The sequence below is a fragment of the Muscardinus avellanarius genome, assembly GCF_963383645.1.
Source record: "Muscardinus avellanarius genome assembly, chromosome: 1".
Taxonomy (NCBI): Eukaryota; Metazoa; Chordata; class Mammalia; order Rodentia; family Gliridae; genus Muscardinus; species Muscardinus avellanarius.
This window is the reverse complement of record NC_137786.1, coordinates 62,946,480-62,973,603: the sequence shown is the minus strand read 5'-3', so window position 1 is coordinate 62,973,603 and position 27,124 is coordinate 62,946,480. Positions and strand designations below refer to the sequence as shown.

The 27,124-nt window shown below is 39.8% G+C and overlaps 1 protein-coding gene across 1 annotated transcript in view; it reads left to right on the top strand.

Annotated features, from left to right (window-relative positions):
- The window catches only part of LOC308269856 (eukaryotic translation initiation factor 4 gamma 2), a gene marked incomplete at both ends in the record, with an annotated part of 93,688 nt that extends 67,187 nt beyond the window's left edge, over nt 1-26,501 (top strand). The window contains 2 exons of the mRNA XM_080705326.1: nt 23,449-23,538; nt 23,770-26,501. Of these exons, the coding sequence (XP_080561452.1) occupies nt 23,449-23,538; nt 23,770-26,501 (2,822 nt within the window). The remainder of the gene's footprint in view (nt 1-23,448; nt 23,539-23,769) is intronic.
- Between the last annotated feature and the right edge of the window lie 623 nt (nt 26,502-27,124).

The following is a 27,124-nucleotide window of genomic DNA, read 5'->3' as shown; positions in this document are numbered from 1 at the left end:
ATGGTATGCATGCTTGTCAGCTGTTCATGCTGCCTTTCAGTGGCAGAATTTTCTATTTTTGTTTTTGAAATGAGGAGGAGGGTATTTTGTGGGGGGGTGGGGCTGGGGGGTGGGGCTGGGGATGGAACCCAGGGGCATTCGACCTCCAAGCTACACCCCCTGCCCAATTTTTTATTCTTAATTTTGAAACAGGGTCTCAGTGAGTTGCAGAGGGCCTCACTAAGTAGCTGAGGCTGTCTGCAAACTGTAATTCTACAGTCTCAGCCTCCTGAATGCTGGGATTACAAACCACCATGCCTGGCGAGGAGGAGGGTAATTTTTTAAGTCTTATTTTATAATATACTTTCATCTGGTCCTCCCAGAAGCAAGCCCTGACACAAGGATTAAAGTATAAATAGTTTTTTCTGGGAGCTGATCCCAGGAAAAACCTATAGGAGCATGCACAGTGGCTAGGGCAGGAAAGGCAGTCAATCGAGGCTGTGTTGCTGAGCAAGTGCCTGATGGGGACAACTAGCGTTTACTTTTCTGGGGTCCACTGTGAGGGAGGGGAGACCCATACCTCAGAGTTCTTCCACTGAGTGCAGAGGCTAGGTAGTTTTTCAGGCACCTCCAGCCTCCATGTCTCCAGGCTGTTCCTGAGGGCTTTGTTCCTAAGTGTTTTCATTCTACCCAATGGTGGGGCTGAAGGAAGAGCATATTTCATGAATTTAAAAACACTCAGCCAATGTGCTAGGTGTCAAGAACGTGAGTGAGATAAAGAAGCATACACAGCATTTGATGCAACAATCAAAATGTTTGACTTGCTACCAAACTATGGAATTGATTGGGGATCTTTTCAGTCTTCTTAGGATGTCAAATAATTTCATTCTTAAAAACACAATACCACAGTCCTTGATGCAAGTTGCTCTCCATTGCCTGAAGGATGTTGTTGATTCCTTACCCTGACATTCCAGTTCCTCCTTGAGTTGCCTCCATACCATCTCCCTCTCTCCACTCCTTAATCATACCCCTTCTGCAGACAAATAAGATCCCCAAGTGTACATTCCTACTCCTGAGAATTAGGTTTTCTCTCTTTCTTCTGCTTTAAGCATCTGCCTTAAGCATCTGCCCTTCTGTAGGGACTATATCAAACCCCAAGTCCTTCGTGAACACACTGACCATGATCCTAGCCTCAGCCTACCAATTTCTGGAGTTCTCATCTGTTGTATTTACTGGAGAGTTTGTTTTCCTTGACCTCCACCGTTTAACACCATGTGAACCATCCTGTCCCACCAGATGGGCCACAAATCTCATTCTCATGTGTGGAGATAACATGTTTCTTCTGGAAATATCTATGTTCTTTTTCTTTTCTCACTTCTTATATGCAAGTGCTTGACCAATGTTGAATCATTATAGCGGCCTGTGTTGCTTTCTTGTGCATAACTATGTTAGGCAGTAATACCTCTTTATGGGTCACAAAGTTAACTCAAATCTGATCTAGTTTCCCAAGAACCAAAAAGTTTAACTGACTCTTTGTACCTTGATCTTTAAAAGGAACAACTGAAAAGTATTTGTTTTGATGAACCTTATTTTTTATGATGGTTTGGTAGCTTCTGCATATCAGCTCTTATTGCATTTATTGCTATAATAAGAAGCAGCTTGATGTAATGATCAAGAATACAGGTTTGGGCATCTGCTAGATATGAGTTAAGAGCATGGGTACACTAGTTTGTGGCCCTGGGCAAGAGTCATAGCTTCTCTATGTCTCAGTGTGTTCATTTATAAAATAGAGACATCAGACTTACCCATAAGTCTGCATATTAAGCATTAAACTCAGTCTCTTAACTATAGAAAGTATTCACTAAATGTTGACCCTCACTATATATATATATTGTGTACCCAAGATTAAATTCAGATTTAGTTATATACTTGAGCAAAATTTTAGCAAATTAAGCTCTATCATATTGAGTAAAATTGAATCTCTCATAATATACCTTTGATGAACAGATTCACAGCTAACCAGTACTCCCCCATTCCCTCTGTAACAAAGGCTGGCTGGACCCCGGGGGAGCCTGTTTCCCACCTGTTGAACTGTATATTGACCAAAGATTTGGCCAGGTTTGCTCTCAAATCTGTTTATGCTAGTTCTCTTCATCACAATTCCAAAATTGGACTAAATATGACTCTTATTAACAAAATATGGGAGTGACAAAGCCTTTGTATTAATAAAAACATAACTTGAATCTTTTGGGAAGATAAATTTCCATGAAGTATGAAGTAGGCAACTATAAACTCTGGAAAAAAATTTATTCATTTTATTAGAGAGTCATTAAATCCTTCATTTTAATGGTAAACTGAAACTGAGAGTCATAAGGAAAACATTATGAGGATAGTTTAATGTACGAAAATGATGCCAATTCATACTCAATGAAAAAAACCTTAGCACCACACAAAAAGAGTAAATAAGTGCTGTGTAAACATATGTTTCTGTCACTTAGAACCTCACTATTATGTGTAGTTACAAAGCAGCAATAAACATATATAAAAAAAAGAATTGGTAAATAAATATATACTTGTAGTTTTAGGTTAAAATATGAAGATTAAGATGTATGTGTGTATTTTTAATGGTTCACGCTAATAATCTATTTGGTTACTGATTAGCAATAGGTCTTTATCACAATTTTAATGGTATGTAAACTACAAATCCAGCACAAATATTCTATTTTTTTAAAAGAACCCCAAACCCTTTTCAGCTATTTTAACTTAGGGTTGGTGTTTTGTTTTGTTTTTTGTTTTTTGTTTTGTTTTGGTGGTACTGGGGGTGGAACCCAAAGGTTTTCTACCTCTGGGATATACTCCCAGTCCTATTTTATATTTTATTTGGAAACAGGGTCTGGCTTCAAACCTGTGAGATCCTCCTGTCTGTGCTTCCCAAGTGGGGGGATTACAAGCGTGCACCACCATGCCCAGCTAGGGTTGGTGTTTTGAAGTACTGTTTCTAAAACAAGGCCAAAAGATAGTTAGCCAGTCCTGATCTCTTCCAGATTTTTCATCTGCACTTTGAGAGCCTGGGAAGTTCCCAGAGAGTTAAATGATCATCCTTGTCTGAAAATGGTATCTGGAATTAGTCTTGCAGGCCTACTCGTGGTATATATGTGGTGAACTTGGACACCCATGTGCTTTCAAAACTATAACCCAATGTATGGTGTGGTTGTTTGTGCCCTCCAAAATTTATGTTGAAACTTAATTCCCAATAATATGTTAATAGTGTTTGGAGATGCAGCCTTTGTGAGGTAATTAGGAATAGATGAAGTCATAAAGATGGAGGTCCCTAATCATGTTAGTGCCTTTCTAAGAGGAAGAAGACAGACCTATGTTAGCAAGCTTGCACAATCTTGGCATGTGATGTCCTGTACCACATCGGAACTCTAGAGTCCCCACCAGCATGAAGCCTCTCACCAGATGCAGTCCCTTGACCTTGGAATCCCTACTTCAGAACCATAAGAAATACATTTCTTTTTAAAAGTAAATTACCAGCCGGGCATGGTGGCGCATGCTTGTAATCCCAGCATTCAGGAGGCTGAGACCTGGAGGATCGTGGTTCGCAGACAGCCTCAGCTACTTAGTGAGACCCTCTGCAACTCAGTGAGACCCAGTTTCAAAATGAAGTATAAAAAATTAGCCGGGCGTGGTGGCGCACGCTTGTAATCCCCACGCTTGGGAGGCAGAGACAGGAGGATCGCATAGGTTCAAAGCCGGCCGCACGCGCTGGCTTAGGAGACCCTGTTTCCAAATAAAAATGTAAAAATAGGCCTGGGAATGTAGCCCGGAGTTAGAAGGGCTTCCAGGAACCCCAGTGCCACCACCACCAAAAAAAAAAAAAAAAAAAAATAGAGCCAGGGGTGTAGCTTGGAGGTCGAATGTCCCTGGGTTCCATCCCTAGACCCGTAAAAAAATTTAAAAAAAAAATTACCCAGTTTCTGCTATTCAGTTATAGCAAGTTAAAACACACTGACAACACCCACACACACAACTATTTAGATATTTAATCCCTGATCTTTTCAAGTCTTCCTAATTATTTACCCACCTACTTAACTGAGACTTACATTGCTTTAATTTATACCCTTTAGTGTAGGATGGATCTCTTACCTCAAATGCAATGGATCATGTAGAAGCACATTAATGTAATTCACATGATTTCAAGTATGATCAGTTTCTAGATATTCCTAATTTATATCCTCTCTGGATCAGATCCTAGGGGCTTCAGAACTGGCCAAACCCACTTTCCCTGCTGATTAGAACAATAGCATTGGAAGGTCCTACTGGACTAGATTCATGGCTGCATCCAAGCCTCTGACTTATTTCTCCCCTGATGGCCTTTCTTGTGGTCCAACATTCCTCACAGAAAGCCTAGACTGTACAGTGGATTGGGGCCATTCTAGGACTCTTGCCTTCATGTGTCCCACTATATCCTGAATCAAATATGCTCTTCTGCCATATGGGAAGAGAGAACTGCGCCAATTCAGAGTTCCTTCCAACCCACCTGGCTTGATCTTCATCTTGGGCAATGTAATCTTGGAATATAGACCAAACCCATTAAGCTAAAGTACATTCCTTTGGCTTTATTCTAAAGTAGTCCTGCAGAAGTTTTCTGTGGAAAACAAATGCCTGTTTCTGCTTGTTTCCTCACTCGCATTTCAATGACTATGACCGAAGTGAAATATGAAACTTAATAGGACTTTCCAGAGTTTTCATCTAAAGACCACCTCCCCACCCTCCCTCCCTCACCAACGAAGATTAAAGAAATGATGTGACATTAGAACAAAAATGAAGTCACATCTGCTCATATCCTACATGCTGGTTATACTTGCCCTGAGTTTCATTTTTGTTGGAATTTTTTTCAGGAAAGGGATATATTCTTTTTTCCTTTCAATAAGGAGATAAAAATTATTTAAACTTGAAAGAAATGGAGGACTCAATGAAGTAGTTGTTGAGTCTACTGTACTTATTGATACACTCATTGTATGAATCTTTATGGAATGTGGACATCACCATGCCAGGTAGGCCCTGGAGATACAGTAACACACAGTAGGGAATGATGCTCCTGTTTTGGGTTTAACTGCACAGGACCAACTTACATTAAACAGGGGCAATGATTATGTTTGCAGATGGGTCACCCAGACTCCTTAGTATTTTAGCTACTTGGTGAGGATGATAAGATTCTTTGTGATTTGATGGCTTTTGGGAGGGAGTTGGGAAACTATGTATAATTTTATCACCTGTTACTTTGTGAAATTGAGAAGAATAAATAAAAGACATAAAATGTTAGTTTTCATATTTAACAGTAGCCTGAGCTTAAAAAGAAAGGTTAAAACTAAAGGTAAAAATGAAAACTAACTATGGACATTAGTACAATGCAAGCTCTCCCAGGTTTCCAACAGTAGTTTGGTAGAAAGAGACTGAAATCAGAAGCAACGGTGCCATGCTCTACAGTAAGCAAGAGGCAAACAAACTGAAAGCACCAAGAACATCACCTCCCCTCCCCTCCCTGGAGCCCGCGTGTAGTCTTGCCTCTTGCCAGTGTCTTTCTCTTCTCCCAGACATAACATTTTCCAGGCCTTACACTCCTACATGCATCAACAGAAATGAGCCTGTACCCAGAAACTATAATCAGCTAGTCATTGGGACTGTGCCAATCTTTTCACCTCCCCCATATAGACTGGTAACATTTAGCTATAGCACCAGAGGAAGAAAAAACAACAAACAAACAGGAACAAAGATGTCACAGCTGTTTCTAAATAAGGACAATACTTGAGTGTCCTGCTATGGTAGTAAAGAGAGTTTTCAACACCCTGACACTTACACAGATGCTGTCATTTACAGATCTGTTCAGCCACACCTTGCTGTGATCCCCACTGCACTGTGGAAGTCAGTATGGTCTCTTGGGAAAGAGCAACAGAGGATGACTCAGGAAACCTGGATTGTGGAGTCAATGCTGCTGCTGTCTCAAGGCTTCTGAGTTGCAGCTTTTCTGCCAAATAAGGACAGTAATATCCACCTTTGTACCTCCCAGTACATAGATGAAAATTAAATGTGATAATAGGTCAAAGAGATTTTTCCTCCTAATTGTAAAGCATGATGCCTATAGAAACCATTAACATTGAATGACATTGTTGAGTGTCAAAGAGATTTTTAAATACAAAATGAGGCAACTGTGTAGGAGTTCACCATACAAGATTGTACTGCACATCTCTGCACTGCTGGGGAGGTTATATAGCACTCAGATAAGTATTGTCAGAGGCTGTGGGAGCCAAAACCACTCACCAATCTACAATATCAGAGGAGAGGACAAGACAAGCACTAATGGCATTGCTAAGGGCCTGAGGAGCCAGCATAAGCAAATCCATATGTCCACAGAAGGGCTGGAGGGGAAATCTCTGATGCTTGACTCAAAGTCACCAGTCAGGTGAGACACTTCTCCCCCAGCAGCAGCATACTGTGCCTTTCAGAGACCCGGGCCCGCAGGACAGTGAGTTAACCATGTTTCTCAGTGGACTACTGCCCAGAGCAGCCCCAGGCAGGCTAAAATCTGGGGGCCCAGCCCTGAGGTTTCAGGTTAGAACCTATAGAGAAACAGGAAAAGCTGATATTTCCCAGGACACAGTACTCACACAGGGTCACACAGGGTCACTCTGAGATTACACTGGATACCCTCCACCAGTGCAGGTATGGAGGTGCAGGCCCAAGATCAGAAGGCACAGAGCCTAGGCCTGGAGAGCTCAGAGCCCAGGCCTGGAGAGCACAGAGCTGAGGGCCTGAGAGTGCAAAGCCCAGGGCCAGAAAACACAGGACCCTGCACTTAAACGGAACTCATTTACATTAACACCTGCTGCCCTAGCACCTGAGCACAAAGCGGTGAGAGGCAAGAGAGGGGTGCAAACACTCATAAAGTGGGTCCAAAAACTTACAATAGGTTACAGAGAAATGAGAGGCATTAAAACATGTCCCAGCATCTACTACAGTGAACAGTCATTACATGGGCCCTATATGTGTAAATAGGCACTACTGGTATTTTATCTTTCTCACTGTCGCTAGTTAGTTTTGGTTTCATCTTTGATTTACTCTTATTATTGTTAGTTTTTGTTGCTTGTTTTGTTACTTTATGCATGTTTGTTTGCTCCCTTCCCCATTCCTTTTATAGCTTCCTCCCTCTATCCTATCTACTTTCTCCTCTCAAAATGTTTTTTCTTGACTTCCGGGAAGATGGCGACCAAGAAAAGCAGGGCTTAAGAGCCCCGCTAACAACAAATCTCCATTACCACAAAATCAGCGCCTTTCAAAGCCAGAAAACAACATCACCAGAGAAACAAAAAAAAAATCACCAGGCTCCAGAGAGAAAGCGGACTGAGAACAGAGCCACAGAGGAGATCCTCACGCCCGAGGACGCGGCTTCACGCCCGAGGACACGGCAGCAGCGCCATACTGCCAGCGGCACTGGCGAGTTCACGGGACGGCCACAGCAAGCCGAGGGGAGCCACTGCGGAACAGCCAGGCGGGATTTCTCGGCGTAGAGGGCATCTAAAGCTCCCAGTGGCTGAGCTCAACACACGCTGCAGGGATTCAGAGTGGAAATCAAAACCAAGAAAAAAAACGCCAGCCCCACAGCCAAGGGCGTAGCAGCGGCGCCATATTGCCACCGGCGGCAGCAGCACCGAATTCACCGAATTCAGTACAGCTACATCTGCATACTCAAGAACAGTGAGTCAAATTGCGGGCCACAGAGGAGAAATCCCAGTACTGTACTCACTGGGACTTGACCCAGTGGGAGAGGGGCGGTGGCAGTGATATCACACCATAGGAGAACGTGCAACCTGGCACCCCCCATAGTCTAAAGCAGCCTCTATCAACTCTCTGGGTCAGAGACTCTGTGATACAACCCAGTAAAGGAGTAGTGGGGTCTGAGATACTACTGACTCGAGATCCAGAGCACCTTAAGTGAAGTCATAGTGACCCAAGGGAAGAACCCAGAGAAGGCACAAACTTCCGAAATCATGGGAAAGAGGAATAATACTGGAGCAATGAACGCCCACAACCCCACAACATCAGAACCTGATAAAACAGAAAATCAGAGATTTCTAGAAGATCAAATCAGGAAAATAACTGTAGAAATAATAGAGGTGCTTCGAAAAGAACTCAGAGAGAGCCAAAAAGAGATAAAGGATGCAATTAATGAAGTAAAGGCCTCAATTCAAAGCACAAACAACCGATTAGACCACATGGAGAACAGAATCTCGCTCTTAGAAGATGATCATTCCAAAAATGAACGCATAGTTTCTAATCTAGAAAAAAATATCCGACAGCAGGAATCTGACATTGAAGAAATATGGGCCCATTTTAAGAGAGCTAACCTAAGAATAATTGGAATAGAGGAGGGAAAAGAAAGTGAAACCAAAGGGATCAACAATCTCTTCAAGGAAGTAATAGCAGAAAATTTTCCAAACATAGAGCAAGAAGTTGATACACAGGTCCAGGAAACTTATAGAACTCCCTTTAGACAGGATCAGAGAAGAAGATCCCCACGCCACATAATTGTCAAAATGACCAATGTGGAAGCCAAGCAGAGAATCTTAAAGGCAACAAAAACATTCAGAGGCAAACCAATTAGAATCACTCCAGACTGCACAGACCAAGTCATGAGAGCCAGAAGGGCTTGGAGTAACATATTCCAAACTCTGAAAGAAAACAACTTCCAGCCAAAAATTTCCTACCCAGCAAAACTTTCTATCAAATTAGATGGAGAAATAAGAAGCTTCCATGACAAACAGAAACTGAAGGAATTTATGTCTTCAAAACCAGCACTAGAGAAAATACTCAAAGAGATTAACTACAAAGAAGAAATAGGTAACACACTCCAGAACTAGAGAAACAAGATTTTCCATCCAACAGACAACTAAGATTGGTTATCTGTGGAGATTCATTATTTATGTTAGTCTTTTACCTATCTCTAAAGGGTATTGTTTGCCTTTATTGTTGTTAATTTTTAGGATTTCTAGTTGGAATATTAATATACCTTCAGATATAGCAATTGGAAATATTTTATTGCATTCTATTAGTAACTGTTAACTCTGTTTACATTGTCTTTGGATATACAATATGTTTATTTTTTAGGGAGTTTGTATACTCTTCTGTTGCCTGTGCCATTGAAATCACATCCAAGAAATCACTGCCAATTTCAATGTTGTGAGGTTTCATGACCCAGATTTTCTCCTAAAAGTTTATAGTCTTAAGATTTATATTTAGGTCTTTTATCTATTTTGAGTTAATATTTGTATATGGGATTAGGTAAGGGTCCAACTTTATTCTTTTCCATGTAATTATTATTTTTCAACAATATTTAGTTAAAAGATTATTATTCCCACCACCAAATATTCGTGGAAACCTTGTCAAAAATAACTTGACAATATGGAAGAATTTAGCTCTAGGCTTTTATTTAACTCCAATGGTTTATATATCTGCCTTTAGAATAGTACTATACTGTTTCAATTATTGTAGCTTTATATGGTTTGAAATCAGAAAATATACATCTTCTAGCTTTGTTCTTTTTCAAGATCGTTGTGGGTACCTAGAGTCCATATTCCATATTAGGATAGATTTTTTTTCTGAAAAATAAATATATAAATATATGATAGTTTCACCTAAAAAATAGAAAAAATAGATTCTCTGGTAAGAAAGAAAGCAAAAAGAAATATTGAAATGTTATCTTTAAGTCATCAAAAGCTTGGTATCAGACAAATGAAACTGTTATGTGAGATTATCATTTTTAATTTTTGATAAATTGCTATAATACTAGATGTCAATCACTAAGCCAAGCATGGGAGGGAGGGATAGGGAGAGAATGGGGTGGGGATCGGGTGGGGGCTGACTGGGCAATGTGTGCATGTATGTCTACAAAAGTATGTATCCCACTATGATGTATGAATACAGTGTACCAATTAAAAAAAATAAATAAAAATAAAAAAATAAAAATAAAAAAATAAAAATAAAAATAATAAATAAATAAATAATAAATAAATAAATAAATAAAATAAAATGTTTTTTCTTTTTCTGTATCTCTTTTTTTTATATTTAAGCTATTTCATATGTCCATACCTAAATACTCTATACTAACTACAAAAATCCTACTATATCACTATCTCTCATCTCAACCAGACACTACCTTATTATAGTTAAATTCTTATTCAACTTAATAATATCCTCTACTATACCTTACTCCTATACCCATCACCCCAGATCCTCCGCCCTCACCTAAGACTCACCATTGAAAACAATACTTACCCGTACGTGTACATACTGTCACCTCTAAATCCCTACAGCTAAGATTGGACCAAACTGGTGATCCACAGGAAAGGACAACCAGACAATAAAGATAAACTAACTACAGCCGATGGAAGGAAGCACTCAACAGACTACACATCAAGGTTTAAAAAACACATAGGCCACAAACTATTCTGCCCACATCACTGAGCTGACTCTTTTTAAAGGTAGTGGAAGACAGAACACCTAACCTTAACACCTGAAACCCATCGACGCCACCATAACAGCAAGCAGAAGGTGCCCCAGAGCAACTCAGTTTTGACGATCTACAGGTAGAACAACAGTGGAGTGACAGCAGGCACAGTGTTTAGGGTTAATATCAAGTGTGAGAAATAGCTAGAACCATTTATCCCAATAGCAAACTGGAACAGCACCTATCAACAATGACTCACACACAAAAAGTAGGAAGATACCGAGACAACAGAAACAAAACCCAAGAATTCTGAAAATATGAAAACACAGAACAGTAAGAAAATAAGGGAAATCACGAATACTGATGTACGAGAAATACAAGAGCATCACATGGTTAAATCCACCCTTTCTCAGCCATGTTTCTACTAAGAGATTAGAAGAAGCCAAAACAAGGCTACTGCACAGCAGTGGGGCTCAGAGAGCTTATCATAAGCCCACACTGGCAGTTCTTAGATTAGGCTTTTTCAAGGCTCTTTTAAAACTCTTCCTTCTTTCAGCTTCTATTACATCAAAGCAATTTAGATATTTTGCTTAATCTGTCTTCCTCCATGATCTACTCAGGACCAAACTAAAGAAACAAAAATAAACCAGCCTTAGCCTGGTGTGGTGGCGCATGCTTGTAATTCCAACATTCGGGAGGCTGATACTGGGGGATCACGGTTCGTGGACAGCCTCAGATACTTAGTGAGGCCCTCTGCAACTCAGTGAGACCCGGTTTCAAAATAAAGAATAAAAAAAAATAGGACAGGGGGTGTAGGTCGGAGGTCGAATGCCCCTGGGTTCCATCCCCAGGCCTGCAAAAAATAAAATAAAAAAAAATAAAGAAAATAAACCAGCCTTTCTAAACCTATGACCATTTACAGGAAATCAGTCTAGGTTAGAATCAACTTTGGTCCCCACCAGCAACCAATAGCTGACATTTCTGCATAAACCCACAGCTATCACTTTTGCTCTTACATATGCCAGATGAGAAGTCCCATTTACCCAAGAGTTCCATTTACCCTAATTTCATTTCTATTGTTCTGTTTCACATTCTATGTCTTCTCCTTCTCATCTCAGTTTTATGTGGTGTTAGCTTAGATCATCTAACTCTTCTATTAGCCTGCACGTGTTAGCAGAGTGTAGCATCCCTGATGGCTAAGTTCATCATCCTGGCCCCTGTACCTGGCACAGCATCTGACAGAGACCAGATGTCTATAAGCATTTGTTGAAGGAATAATCGAGCCCTTTGAGTGCTGTTTTGGAGGTGTGCCAGGACCACTACCTTGTTTAAGTAATATTTAATAGTCAAAGTATTTGAACCCCACCACCTGTCTCCTGAAAGCAATTTTGTAATGAGCACACATTTCCCTTAAGTATTTCCCCCTTTGGAAATCACTCCTGTTCTGTGTGGTCTAGATGGAGTTGGACATTGACCCCAGGTCTGGCCAATGGTGTGACCTGAGATTGTTGTTTTAGCCACCCTGGTTGCTCAAGGACTGTCACATGACCCAAATGAGGCTAATAATAGCCCTCCTGAAACATCTTCATCTGCACTTGCAGGAGAGATGCTCTGGAGTAGCATTTCTCCTTATCAGCCCAATTAACTTTTGGGTCTGGCTAACTGATATGGGGGCTCTCCCATGCATTCTGGGATATTCAATAGCATTCCCAACAGATTCCAGACACTGTCAAAAAAAAAGCCTTAGGCAGGGAAGTTCAAAATCAGCTTCACTTACAAACCACTGCTGTAAGATGTGTCTGTGAGGATAACATAAGCTGAATTTACCTGCATACTTGTTCCTTGGAGTCCCTGAAAGGAAGTTTCTATGAAGAAACCATCTGTACCAGGAGAGTGTGAGGCCAACAGAAAGAGATAGAAAGCTGGAGATAGAAAGCTGACAGGAGTAAGAGACCTGCTGACATCTCTTAAATCTCATTTGGATTTGATTTGAGGGGCTGTCAACAACTGAAGCAGAATACTGATACATGTGTGCATATATTTTCTATCTTCATCTTCTCTGAAGCCACATGTAACTCTAGTTTCTCTTCCAGAAGTCACATTTGCCTATTCTAGTCAAAGAAATTGAGCTCATTGATAAAGTTCATAACCAGAAAAAAGCAAACAGGTAAAAAGCTCCTGCTTATTCATGGTCCCATCTGATACACCTTTTTCATTCATCTTTTGTTTTAGCATCGTATAGCTTACAAAATAGTCATTATCCAAAAGTGACTGAACAATGATATTAGTTTCCTGGTGATACTTTAACAAATTACTACCAATATGGTGACTTAAAACAACAAAAGTTGATCCTCTCACAGGTTTGAAGGCCATAAGTCTGAAATCAGAATGCCAGCAGGAGTGGTTCCTCATGGGACTCTGAGGAAGACTGGATCCCATGTCTTTTCTTAACTTCTGGTTGTTTCTGGCAATCCTTGGCATTCCTTGGCTTGGAGCTGCAGCATTCCATCTCTGCTCCCATCTTCACATGACTCACATAGTCTTGTCTCCTGTTTGCACATGTATTTAAGAGTCCTTCCTCAGAAGAGTATCAGTCAAAGGAGAATTGATGAAGGAAAAAAAAATAATGCTGTGTCCATATATGAAGGTATCACTACCCATTTCACTAATATATATGGGGAGAGACAGAGAGGAGGGAGGGGGATCAGGAGGGAATCACACCAAGTACTGTGTGCATGGACGTTTGTATCATTTTTAACCTATGATGTATAATTACAGTAAATCAATAAAAGTATAAAATAAAAATGATGGATCTTAAAAAAAGAAGAATGAGCCATTAGATTCATGATGTACCCTAGTCCAGTATGACCTAACTAATTCTACCTGCAAGGACCCTATTTCCAAACAAAATCGCATGCTGAGATTTCAAGTGGATATGAATTTTGAGGGGATGCTACCCAACCCTTCACAGAAGGAAGAACAATACCTTGAGTTTGTAGAGTTAAATTTATAGCATTCAAAAATTTTTTTCTTCCAATGTTGGGGATCAAACTGAGGACCTCATGCATGCTAGACAAGTGCTATACCAACAAGCTATACTCCCAGCCCTTTAAATAATTTTTACAAAGAGAATTAGGGTAGACAGTTATACAAGTCACCTTTTTTCATGGATACCCTGAAGATGACTGAAGAGCACTAGGCTTCACAGAGTGAGCTAGAAATCCACTGAACATGGCTCTCTGAGAGACTGGAAACAAGCTGGACTGCCTGTCCACTGTCCCTCTTTTCTATGCTCAAGTTTTATCAGCAGCCTCAGCTCAGAGATTCAATAGAACTGTTGGTTATAGTATTTCAAGAGCCATCTAACTTTCCATTTGGAATTCTATCCAGAGAAATATGATACCAAAGCCAGCCAAAGGAGCTGCTATTTATTGTTCTGTTTTATTTTGAAATGCCAGTATGCATTTCTTAATGCATGTATTAGTCAAACTGCTTACTAATCAGACTTCTTTGCCCCAAAGGATAAGAGCAAGGACTCTAGCAGGGTACTGCCAAAAGCTTGACATTTTAGGCTATTATATTTCAACAGCTTTTGTTCTCATGTGATCGGTACCAATGACTCTGAAATGGAAGCAAAGAAGAAAATGGAAAGTAACTTTACTTTTTGTCATGGCCAAATCCTGGAGTAAAAAGGTCCAACATCACTAGAAAATCCCATGATACTCAAGAGTTCTTTAAAATAAAAGAATTCATTCCTTTATGGTCACATCATATGGCAGGACTAAAGCCTAAACTGAAAGTTAAAGCAACACTCCAAAGACACATTTTGAAGCGGGTCATGCTAACCTCCAATTGTCATTGATAGTCATTTGAAAGGTTGGATTATCTAAAATCATTATTGCATATCAGTAAGAAATAGGATTTGAATCTCATTTGTAAAAGTGAACTCTATGTACTCTGTTTACTACCAAAATCTAGCCAAGTCAAGATCGAACAAAATTATAATTCTCACCCAGATCTACTGTCCTTGAGTAACAGTTATTCTTCATCGTGAGACTCTAAACAGTACTTTAAGTGAGAATTTACTAAAATCAGCTCTCATATATAGACATTATATTTCTATGTCTTCCTAATGGTGGGAAAACCATACTTTCCCAAGATCTAATACCAAACATGATGGCTTAAATGTGAGAGCAGGCAATAAGATAAAGTCATTAAATCATTCAGACAGATGAGACATATTGAGGTTTGGGACTACATTCTACTTCTTATATGTACAGAGGAGGCTCTGTGTACCTGGTCTGAGTCCACTACTCCCAACGACACAGTCCCAAGCCCCCTGACTGGAGATGATGACATCTAAGTCCACCTAGTAAATCTTGTAGCAAATATAAAAGGGATAAAAATACAATGTGGACTTAGATGTTTTCTCCCCAGAATTTCTATTTGGTTCTTTATTTTAAGAAATCTCTTTCATTTTCTTAGTGAGACTGCTATGTTTTCTTTCAGTTCTTAAGACATAGTTTCCATCAGTTCTTTAAACATATTTAAAATAGCTGATATAAAAAAAATTCTTTGTCTAGAAAGATATGTTGGCACACTTGAGTAATCTCGGGACTTGGGAGGCTGAAACATGAGGATTAAAGGTTCTAGGCCAGTCCCAGCAACTCAGAGAAACCCTCAGCAACTTAGTAAGACTCTGTTTCAAAATAATAAAAAAAAAAAGGGCTGAGGTGTAACTCCAGATAAAAGGCTGCTGGATTTAATCTATAGTACCAACAACAACTTAATTTTTCTAGTGAGTGCATGTCTAGGCTTCCTCAGAGTTGGTTTCTATTGACTGCTTTTATACCTGTTTGAGGCCATGTTTTTTTTATTCTTTTCATGTCACATAATTCTTTTATTGAAAATTGGAAATTTTAAAAAATTTTATTGGTTAATTTTAGTATTACGTCTTAATGGAGTATAAGATGGTAGAGGCATACAAGCACACATCACTCATTTAGCCCTTGCCCAGTTCCTACCACAATCTCTTCCTACCCCCTCCTTCTCATGTTTGGATTAGTGATTGACTTTGATATGTTTGTGAATGTGCACTAGGAAATTTGCCTCTTCTTCCCTCTTGTCCCCCTCAGTTAGAGCACCTTATTTGCTCATCTATGGTTTTTCCTTTCTTGTCTAGATATCCTCCCATGACCCTTCTTTCTCTCTAGCATATGAGGGAGAGCATTTGATTTTTTACTTTTTGTGACTGACTAATCTCACTTAAAATAATGTTGTCTAGTTCCATCCATTTTCTTGTAAATGTCATAATTTTGTTCTGATTTATGGCTGAGTAAAATTCTTTTGTGTACATATCCCATAGTTTTGTAATCCATTCACCTGTTGATGGACATCTTGGATGGTTCCATAGTTTGGCAATTATGAATTGAAAACTGGACATTTAAAATAATAGAATATATAAGAATTCTGGAAATCAGATTATCTCCCCACCCTAGGATTTGCTGGTGGTAATATTGCTACTGTCGCTGCTATTTGTTTATATATATATATATATATATATATATATATATATATATATATTTTTTTTTTTTTTTTTTTTTTTTTTTTTTTTTTGGTGGTGAGAGGGGTGGAACCCAGATGTTTTCTACCTCCAGGCTATACTCCCATACATATTTTATACTTTATTTGGAAACAGGGTCTCACTAAGTTTCTGAGAGCCTCACTAAGTAGCTGAGGCTGGCTTCGAACCTGTGCGATCCTCCTGTCTTAGCCTTCCAAGCACAGGGATTACAAGTGTATGCCACCATGCCCAGCTCTGCTATTTGTTTATTCAATGACTCTTCTGAAGTAATTCTACAAAGACTGTATTCATTGTCACCTTTGGCTGCCAAAGTAGCTATTTGATGGCTTAGTCCTTAGCTACTAACTTGACAGGTATTTCCATAAATTTCTGGAATCAGTAAGCTTCCAAATCTTTAACAAGGAACTTTATATGTATAATGGGAGAGGTGTTCAACAGTCAGTTTGCAACTATGCATTATCCTTACTTTTACTTTTGCAAAGCCTCAAGGTAAGTTAGAGATGAGAACATAAGTCCTTCTCAAGGTGTCCCTGAACATACATACAGCTCTGTGCATGTACATGGCCTCTACATTCACAGGAATGTGCAGAGCCTTTCCAAAGTACTTTATTGCCATTTAATTTTTCAGACTTTCTTTTTAAACTTTTTGGTTAATACTATCATTTGACCAAATTGTTATGTAGTACCTCAGACACTTAGGAGATTAAACAATAGCCATTGATTATTTAAGCAACTGACAAATTCTCCCAAGGAAAGTAAATGAAACTCTAAATCAAAGTCTTGTGAGTCTTCTATAGAACTACCAGACAGATCAGATAATGAAAATTACCTATGAATGAATGTTTTTTTGTTTGTTTGCTTGCTTGGGTACTGGGGCTTGAATTCAGGGGCCTTCTACCACTGAGATGTATCCCAGCCCTTTTAATTTTTTATTTTGAGACAAGGTCTCAGTAAATTGGAATTCTTGAACTTGTATTCCTCCTGCCTTCGCCTCTAGAGTAGCTGGAATTATAGGTATGTGGCATCATTTCTGGCTATAAACAGCTTTGAAGATGCTCCAACTCCATTTTGATCCTCCTAATGACTAACAAGCTGCTGTATTTCTCTGGAAATGCTGGCTATTTATTTTTAAAGCTACCACAGAGGTGGAGAGAAGAGAATGAATGTTGTTACCAATAGGCAGTTTCCTTGAATAACCACTCATTGAGTTATCACAAACTTTTGGTTAGTTTACCATGTTCTGGGAAAGCTGATCCTGAAAATTATGCCAGTATTATTATTTTTATGAAAGGGAAGATTTTTTTAAAGTCCTCACTTTGACATCACTCTCTCCTAAAGTCCTGCCAGAGTCATCTAAATGGTTCAAATGTCTCCAGTCTGTCCTCTCTCCAATCTGTCTATAAAATGCTGCCAAAGTAACATACAATTCTATAATATCCTTTCCTGCTTGAATACCAATGATGGTCTCCTATTCCCTACAGTACAATTGAGACAGTTTAATGTACAACAAAATTCTTCATGATCTGGTTCCCACCACCTTGCTGATGTCCTCTGCTGTGATTCCCCTTAACATCCAGTTTACTGGGCTAGTGGCCATTCATTGGTCAAAATCCCTGGTGTCCTTGGTGATTGGTCTAGTTTCTCCAGCAAGAATGTTTCTCTTCCTGTTCCAGAGCCTTACTCACATGGCAGGTGTGAAGTCAATTTGTAGGATCAAACCTCAATGGTAGAGGTTAGTCAGACTCATAGAAGCTAGGGAAACTTAGACTTCAGTGGAATATTTGCATCCTGAAAGCAGATCACAAAATATTTTGTTCCAAACTCTACAATATGAATGAATCTTTTCTAGTGTATCCCAAGTTCTATCCTCACTGTGCCCTTTTCCTACCCCACCAACATAACAGCACGTTTCATAACAGAGAGTACATTTTCAGAATAGAAAACAGTGAGCCTTGCTTTTCCCCCTTGTTAGGATTGGTACATTGCTACTGCATATCAAGCAGATCTTGAGAAAGCTGGATCAGGGGATCCACAACAGCGTAGATCCCCCATGAAGTATGTCTAGCATTCCTTTCTTTCATAAAATTATTTTAGGATTATTTGGATTAATATGTATAATTGGAATTTTATGTATAAACATTATAACTAAAATTGATGGGCAGTGGCTTGTGAGAGACTCAGACAGCAAAGCCCAAGGATAAAGTTATTGGGCCAAACATTAAGTTCAAACTGACCTTAGTTTGAGCCACTGTATCAGATTAGGTTTGAATCAGCCTTGTGAAGTGAGACAAAGCATACTATGATTAATTAAATGTCTGTCACCCCACCCTGATGTATGTAAATAATAACATTTCCTGTCCTTGAAGATCCTGCATGACTATGCACTTGCTTTTCTGCCAAAAAATAAAGTATAAAAACTGTAACAAATCCTGAATAAAATAGAGAAGATTGATCTTGTGTGGCAATTCTTTTCTCATTTCAACCTCGGCTCTTTTCTCACTGGCACACGAACCTCGACTCTGCTAGGGCTGGACCCTGGCAGTACATCCTCAGAAGTACCTCAGGGGTACTTCATTAAACCAACCAGTTATCAGTGGAAAGTCCTCATAGATGACTTTGTTCCTGCCTTCTTGACCCAAAGTATATACACAAAAGCTTAAGCTTCTTTTTCAATATCCAGGCTACATGAGAGTATAATATAGATATTCTAAATTGGAATCTTTATGCCTCTAGAGATCTAGGTAACTTTATTTCCCAAGGCAATTAGATCTGAGAACCCCCAGGATTATTTATCTACTTCCTTTACCTGCCTCATAAAACATACTCAATAAACTTAAATGTGAAAATCAGTGCTTTTACAAGACTGTTTACATGCATTCACATCCTTTTTTTATACACGAATGGAAGGGAATGAGAATTGGGGAAGGGCTAAATAAATGATGTGTGCATGTATGCCTCTACTATCTTATACCCCATTAAGATGTATGACTACATGCACCAATACAAAATTTAAAATAAATAAATAAAAATAAACTAACAAAATGTATCCCTCATTTGTTTCAGAAAAAAAGTATTTATACATCTGACTGTCTAATACTACCTTACTCATATAAGAATACCATAATAAATATGTCCCAAGATAAAAGTAGATGTGAAGTATCCACTATAAATTATATTGATGAATAATAAAAGACATTAATTAGATGGCTTAAAAGGAAGACTACATTGGTAGGGTGGATGTAAAGCAATCACCATTGGGGTTGGGAATGTAGCTCAGTGGTACAATGCTTGCCTAGTATGTGCAAAGTCCTGGGTCTTTTTTCCAACACTGCAAAAATAAGCTGATGAATAAAATAGTCACCACCTGTAGAACTCTCCCCTTAACAATGTCAGCTTCCCACAATAACTCACCACAATTATACCTAATACTCATTTCTATAAATCTTCCCATCACACAGGTCAATGAATAGGATAGTGACAAACATAATATGAAACAGCAGAACCCATACCAGGGGGCATGTAAAGATACATAGAGAAGAAATGGAACCTTTTGACCCTGAGTGAGAGATACCAACTACTACAAAAGGCAGGTCAGTGAATTCTGACTTGGGGATGAGGCCAAAGTATAGGAACCTGGAAAGCAGGTAAAGTATAATAGGAAACAGGTAACCAGATTTTGTTATGAGGTTAGGGTTTGTCTGGCTCTCAGCTATTTTTAATGGGCCAGGGTCCTCAAGCCAGTCTGAGCCTATGATTTATTGAAGGGCCCACCTGGATACAGACAGATGCCTGCAACAGAGTTAGTAGTGACCACTCTCAGTCTAAGTGAGACCTCAGTGTAGATGAAAAGTAAGAAAGGAATGTATTCTACAATTCAACTAGACTAGTCCATGGCACATTTCCTTTCCACATCACAACACGTTTTCAGTCTGAGACTACAAGCCAAACACCTCAAAAATAAATTTCTGGAATGCAAGAAATGGATTTAAAATTGCATAGGTAACAATTCTATCTCATGCCATCTGTTATAACTCAAGTTTCCATCTAATGAATTATGATGCAAACATTTTTAGATCAAATTTATGTAATGTGACACAAAGATATTTGAGATCAATAAGATAATTTGAAAGTGTTGACTTTGAATAAATTTGAATATATTTTAAATCTAAAACATGTTTACAAATTATTGATTATGTATCAGTATTCTTAGACCAAAACGATGATGAACTAAACATTTTTCCAGAAGTAAGCCTAGCAAATAAGCAAACATTTCATCAATTTTACAATCCCTCCTTGCACCACTACTAAAGTGTGCGCATTTTTCTGAAAAGTGTCCCCCACTATATATTCCCTTTGAAATGTGAGATGATAGACAAGGGCAATTGACCAAGGATTAGAGAATCAGGGTCCTGGCTACCTTGGTTTTTCTCCAATGCAGGCATAGCTCACCCCTAATGGTCTGATCAGGTCAATAACAAAGTCCCTAATTATAATCCCAATTGCTCATTTTTAATCAGAAAACAATTAGGACTTCCTACATCAGGACCAACATTTCAGAATCAAATATTTCAGAATCAGAAGGAAGCATGGCATTCAGCCAACCACAAGGTATGGTTAAGAACACAAAACACAACAAAGTGAGACATCTCCCATTAGCCTCCTTCCTCATTGTTTTAGCTTAATATTACTACAACAAAATACCTGAAGCAATTAACTTATAAAGAACAATACCCATGTTCAAACTATAGCATTCATCAATGCAGCAATGTTGCTCAGATGAGAACATAGTATTTCAGTAGTATCAACATGCTATTATCAACACAGAGCCAAGCAGAAAATAAGAATAGAGGAAGGCTTTTCCTTGCCGGATAGCAAGAAGGCAGCCATTGAGTAGATTTTCCTTACTTATCTCTACTGACAGTGACATAGAAGCTCACTTGCCCACTTCAATCACTAACCTCACCCTGACTGCATCATGAGCAGCCTTAGAGTCCAAAAATACCACTAACAGAGTCATTCTAGCTTGGGGAAGTTCCTATGTTTGCTTCATTAGACATCACAGGGCCTCACAAGAGACATGGCACAGAGTTATAGGACTCAGTAGACCCCTATTCAGGGAGCATTTTATATATCCTCCTACAGGAAGGAAACAGACATGATGGCATCTATTTGGGTATTGCCATCATGTCTTCAATTCTTGCTGTTCTTTTAAAAATCCTTTCTTTTATCAATGTCAGAATGATGAAAAGTTACATAATAAGGAGAGAAAGCAGCTGGGATTTTATTCAGGTAAATATCAGCTTTGAAGGCTTCTAGGCTGCTGCCACACACTCTCAAAAGCAAGGGTTAGGATTCATCCCCACCCTCCCTAACCTAGGAAAAGGATAAAGGTAGCTGGCACACTATCTTAAATTATAATTGGCTGAGTATGGTGGTGCACATCTATAATTCCAATACCTGGAAGGCTGAGATAGGAGGATCATAGGCTTGAGACTAGCCTTACCAGTAGCCAGACCCTCAGCAATTTAGTGAAACCTTGTTTAAAAATAAAATTAAATTTAAAAGGCTGGGGGTATAGCACAGAGGACAGGACAGGAGAGAGTTGACTTTTAGAGACCAAGAGAGAAGCACTCTCTGAAGAAGTGACATTTAGGCCATGGTCTTGAGACCTGAAGGCAGAAAACAGGAACATGACATCAAGAGGAAGATATTGGCACTCTGAGGAAGCATCAGCTGCAAAGGCCCAGAAGTGTGGAGCAAATATGTTCATTTGGGGGAAATATAACATTTGGCCACATACATGGCCCAAATGGAATGAACACTAAAGGAAGAAACATGAAATGAGGCTGGGAGAGTGGGCAGGGGTAGGTCTGTTGAAATCCATGGCAAAAAGTTTGTATTGTATTTCAAGTGCAATAAAAGGTAATCACATTAAAAAAAAACAATCAAACAAAATAGCAGAGGTTTTGAGCTCATCTTCAGATCAACCAAGCTCATAGTCATTTTTGAATCATAGGTTTTGACTAAAGCAATACCTCCTGGTTGCAGTGTACTGATGAAACCGAGGGAAAGCCTGAGTGAACCCTCCAGACTTAACCTGCTGCACCTCTCTTAGTTGCTTGCTTTTAGTTGATTTTAAAAGCCAGCAATTTTAGAGGTATTTAGAAACCCTATGGGTCATAATGCAACAGCTGATAAAGTCTACATGTGAAGACCACTGGTCACGTCCTCCCATAACCCTTCCCCATGCCTAGGCCCATAAATATTTTCACACCCTATATTTAGGGAGGTAGATTTGCTAGTTGTTCTCTTGTCTTCACATACTTGGCCACCTGGTAAGTCAACTGTTTCTCTTTTGCAAAATCTGTCATTTTAGTGATTACCATACTCTTTGGCCATCAAAGCATACCTGGACAGGTAACACTGAAATGTACTATTTAGTTCTTTGGAGTAGTAAATAAGTCTCCTTTGGTATGTTCAACATTTATTGAGCTGACTGAGATGAACAGAAATACTTTTTTTTATTTTCTGTAGCTGAATAGAAGACCCTATTTTCAATGATGACAGAACAAAAATTTATTCTTACTTTAAAAAAAAGCAACTGAATGTTTTTAAGCAATTTTTTACATAGTAATGACAAATCTTGCTATTTATGTACAATAGAAAGTAGAATTTCTTGCTGTCTCAGTTTTGACTGAAGCATGAAAACTGTAGATGCCATAGATGTCTAAAGCCTTGAGAGATGACACCTAAGTTTTTCTTCCACACTAAGTATATAAAAAGATAAGGAACTGTTCTGTTAAGTGATTGTACCTTGTACCTCCCACCACTAAGAAGGAAATACAATGCCTGTTATGCTGAGGGTAGCCAACCCTCCTGGTTTGCCCAGCACTGTAGGTTTTCTGGGATGAGTACTTTCAGTGCAAAAGCTACAACTGTCCCAGATAAACCTGAATGGTAAGACCCCACTCTATTGTGGCTGTGTGAGTCCCTGGTACGCTGGGCTAGGCATTTTTCCATGGGAACTGTGACTTCACTTATAGTGTTATTGAGCACTGCTGGAGGCAGACATATTTTCCAAGTCTATTTGCCAAATAAACATTCTTGAACAGACAGTCCAGAGTGAAAACTGATAGGAGACATATAGGAGTGTGAAAGGGCCAAGGAAGAGTCATCTCCAGACACCTGGGGAGCCCAACCTGTGCCCTGTACACTGTGCTCTAAGTATAGCTTCCTCATACAAATACAAGAAGCTGTTGCAATTTGTCATTAGTGTAAATGGTATCTCTCTTAATTTGCATAGAGTAGTATATTTTTCAGTTATATATTTGAGGTTACTATCATCTTCTTATATTCAATTTAAATTTTACTTTTGAAGTTCGGCTTCTGACACGCCTCGGCGCCAGCAGCGAGTCGGAGCTCTATGGAGGCGGCGGCGGGTACCGGGTGGTGGCTGCAGCAGCGACTCGTCTGAGCTGAGCGTTTCCAGCCGTCCCGACTCCTTCCTCCCCCTTCCCTCCCCCTTTTTTGTTTCCGTTCCCCTTCCCCCTCCCTTCCCCGTCCCCGACGACCGGATCCTGAGGAGGCAGCTGCGGTGGCGGCTGCTGAGTTCTCGGTGAAGGTTTTTCATTTCTCCCATCCCCTCCCTTCCCCACCCCATCCATTAATATTATTCTTTTGAAGATTCTTCGTTGTCAAGCCGCCAAAGTGGAGAGTGCGATTGCAGAAGGGGGTGCTTCTCGTTTCAGTGCTTCTTCGGGCGGAGGAGGAAGTAGGGGTGCACCTCAGCACTATCCCAAGACTGCTGGCAACAGCGAGTTCCTGGGGAAAACCCCAGGGCAAAACGCTCAGAAATGGATTCCTGCACGAAGCACTAGACGAGATGACAACTCCGCAGCAAACAACTCCGCAAATGAAAAAGAACGACATGATGCAATCTTCAGGAAAGTAAGAGGCATACTAAATAAGCTTACTCCTGAAAAGTTTGACAAGCTATGCCTTGAGCTCCTCAATGTGGGTGTAGAGTCTAAACTCATCCTTAAAGGGGTCATACTGCTGATTGTGGACAAAGCTCTAGAAGAGCCAAAGTATAGCTCATTGTATGCTCAGCTATGTCTGCGATTGGCAGAAGATGCACCAAACTTTGATGGCCCAGCAGCAGAGGGTCAACCAGGACAGAAGCAAAGCACAACATTCAGACGCCTCCTAATTTCCAAATTACAAGATGAATTTGAAAACCGAACCAGAAATGTTGATGTCTATGATAAGCGTGAAAATCCCCTCCTCCCTGAGGAGGAGGAACAGAGAGCCATTGCTAAGATCAAGATGTTGGGGAACATCAAATTCATTGGAGAACTTGGCAAGCTTGATCTTATTCATGAATCTATCCTTCATAAGTGCATCAAAACACTTTTGGAAAAGAAGAAGAGAGTCCAACTCAAAGATATGGGAGAGGATTTGGAGTGCCTCTGTCAGATAATGAGGACAGTGGGACCTAGATTAGACCATGAACGAGCCAAGTCCTTAATGGATCAGTACTTTGCCCGAATGTGTTCCTTGATGTTAAGTAAGGAATTGCCAGCGAGGATTCGTTTCCTGCTGCAGGATACCGTAGAGTTGCGAGAACACCATTGGGTTCCTCGCAAGGCTTTTCTTGACAATGGACCAAAGACGATCAATCAAATCCGTCAAGATGCAGTAAAAGATCTCGGAGTGTTTATCCCTGCTCCTATGGCTCAAGGGATGAGAAGTGACTTCTTTCTGGAGGGACCGTTCATGCCACCCAGGATGAAAATGGATAGGGACCCACTTGGAGGACTTGCTGATATGTTTGGACAAATGCCAGGTAGCGGAATTGGTACTGGTCCAGGAGTTATCCAGGATAGATTTTCACCCACCATGGGACGTCATCGTTCAAATCAACTCTTCAATGGCCATGGGGGACACATCATGCCTCCCACCCAATCGCAGTTTGGAGAGATGGGAGGCAAGTTTATGAAAAGTCAGGGGCTAAGCCAGCTCTACCATAACCAGAGTCAGGGACTCTTATCCCAGCTGCAAGGACAGTCGAAGGATATGCCACCTCGGTTTTCTAAGAAAGGACAGCTTAATGCAGATGAGATTAGCTTGAGGCCTGCTCAATCGTTCCTAATGAATAAAAATCAAGTGCCAAAGCTTCAGCCCCAGATAACTATGATTCCTCCTAGTGCGCAACCACCACGCACTCAAACACCACCTCTGGGACAGACACCTCAGCTTGGTCTCAAAACAAATCCACCACTTATCCAGGAAAAGCCTGCCAAGACCAGCAAAAAGCCACCACCATCAAAGGAAGAACTACTTAAACTAACTGAAACTGTCGTGACTGAATATCTGAATAGTGGAAATGCAAACGAGGCTGTCAATGGTGTAAGAGAAATGAGAGCTCCTAAACACTTTCTTCCTGAGATGTTAAGCAAAGTAATCATCTTGTCACTAGATAGAAGTGATGAAGATAAAGAAAAAGCAAGTTCTTTGATCAGTTTACTTAAACAGGAAGGAATAGCTACAAGTGACAACTTCATGCAGGCTTTCCTGAACGTATTGGACCAGTGCCCCAAACTGGAGGTTGACATCCCCTTGGTGAAATCGTATTTAGCACAGTTTGCAGCTCGTGCCATCATTTCAGAGCTGGTGAGCATTTCAGAACTAGCTCAACCACTGGAGAGTGGCACCCATTTCCCTCTCTTTTTACTTTGTCTTCAGCAATTAGCTAAATTACAAGATCGAGAATGGTTAACAGAACTTTTTCAACAAAGCAAGGTCAATATGCAGAAAATGCTCCCAGAAATTGATCAGAATAAGGATCGCATGTTGGAGATTTTGGAAGGAAAGGGACTGAGTTTCTTATTCCCACTTCTTAAATTGGAGAAGGAATTGTTGAAGCAAATAAAATTGGATCCATCCCCTCAAACCATATATAAGTGGATTAAAGATAATATCTCTCCCAAACTTCATGTAGATAAAGGATTTGTGAACATCTTAATGACTAGCTTCTTACAGTATATTTCTAGTGAAGTAAACCCACCCAGTGATGAAACAGATTCTTCCTCTGCTCCTTCCAAAGAACAGTTAGAGCAGGAAAAGCAGTTGCTTCTTTCTTTCAAGCCAGTGATGCAGAAATTCCTTCATGATCATGTGGATCTACAGGTCAGTGCCCTGTATGCTCTACAGGTGCACTGCTATAACAGCAACTTTCCAAAAGGCATGTTACTTCGCTTTTTTGTTCACTTCTATGATATGGAAATTATTGAAGAAGAAGCTTTCTTGGCTTGGAAAGAAGATATAACCCAAGAATTTCCAGGAAAAGGCAAGGCTTTGTTCCAGGTGAATCAGTGGCTAACCTGGCTAGAAACTGCTGAAGAAGAAGAATCTGAGGAAGAAGCTGACTAAAGAACCAGCCAAAGCCTTAAATTGTGCAAAACATACTGTTGCTATGATGTAACTGCATTTGACCTAACCACTGCGAAATTCATTCCGCTGTAATGTTTTCACGATATTTAAAGCAGAAGCACGTCAGTTAGGCTTTCCTTCTGCATAAGGTTTTTTTGTAGTGTAATGTCTTAATCATAGTCTACCATCAAATATTTTAGGAGTATCTTTAATGTTTAGATAGTATATTAGCAGCATGCAATAATTACATCATAAGTTCTCAAGCAGAGGCAGTCTATTGCAAGGACCTTCTTTGCTGCCAGTTATCATAGGCTGTTTTAAGTTAGAAAAACTGAATAGCAACACTGAATACTGTAGAAATGCACTTTGCTCAGTAATACTTGAGTTGTTGCAATATTTGATTATCCATTTGGTTGTTACAGAAAAACTCTTAACTGTAATTGATGGTTGTTGCCGTAATAGTATATTGCCTGTATTTCTACCTCTAGTAATGGGCTTTATGTGCTAGATTTTAATATCCTTGAGCCTGGGCAAGTGCACAAGTCTTTTTAAAAGAAACATGGTTTACTTGCACAAAACTGATCAGTTTTGAGAGATCGTTAATGCCCTGACGTGGTTATTGT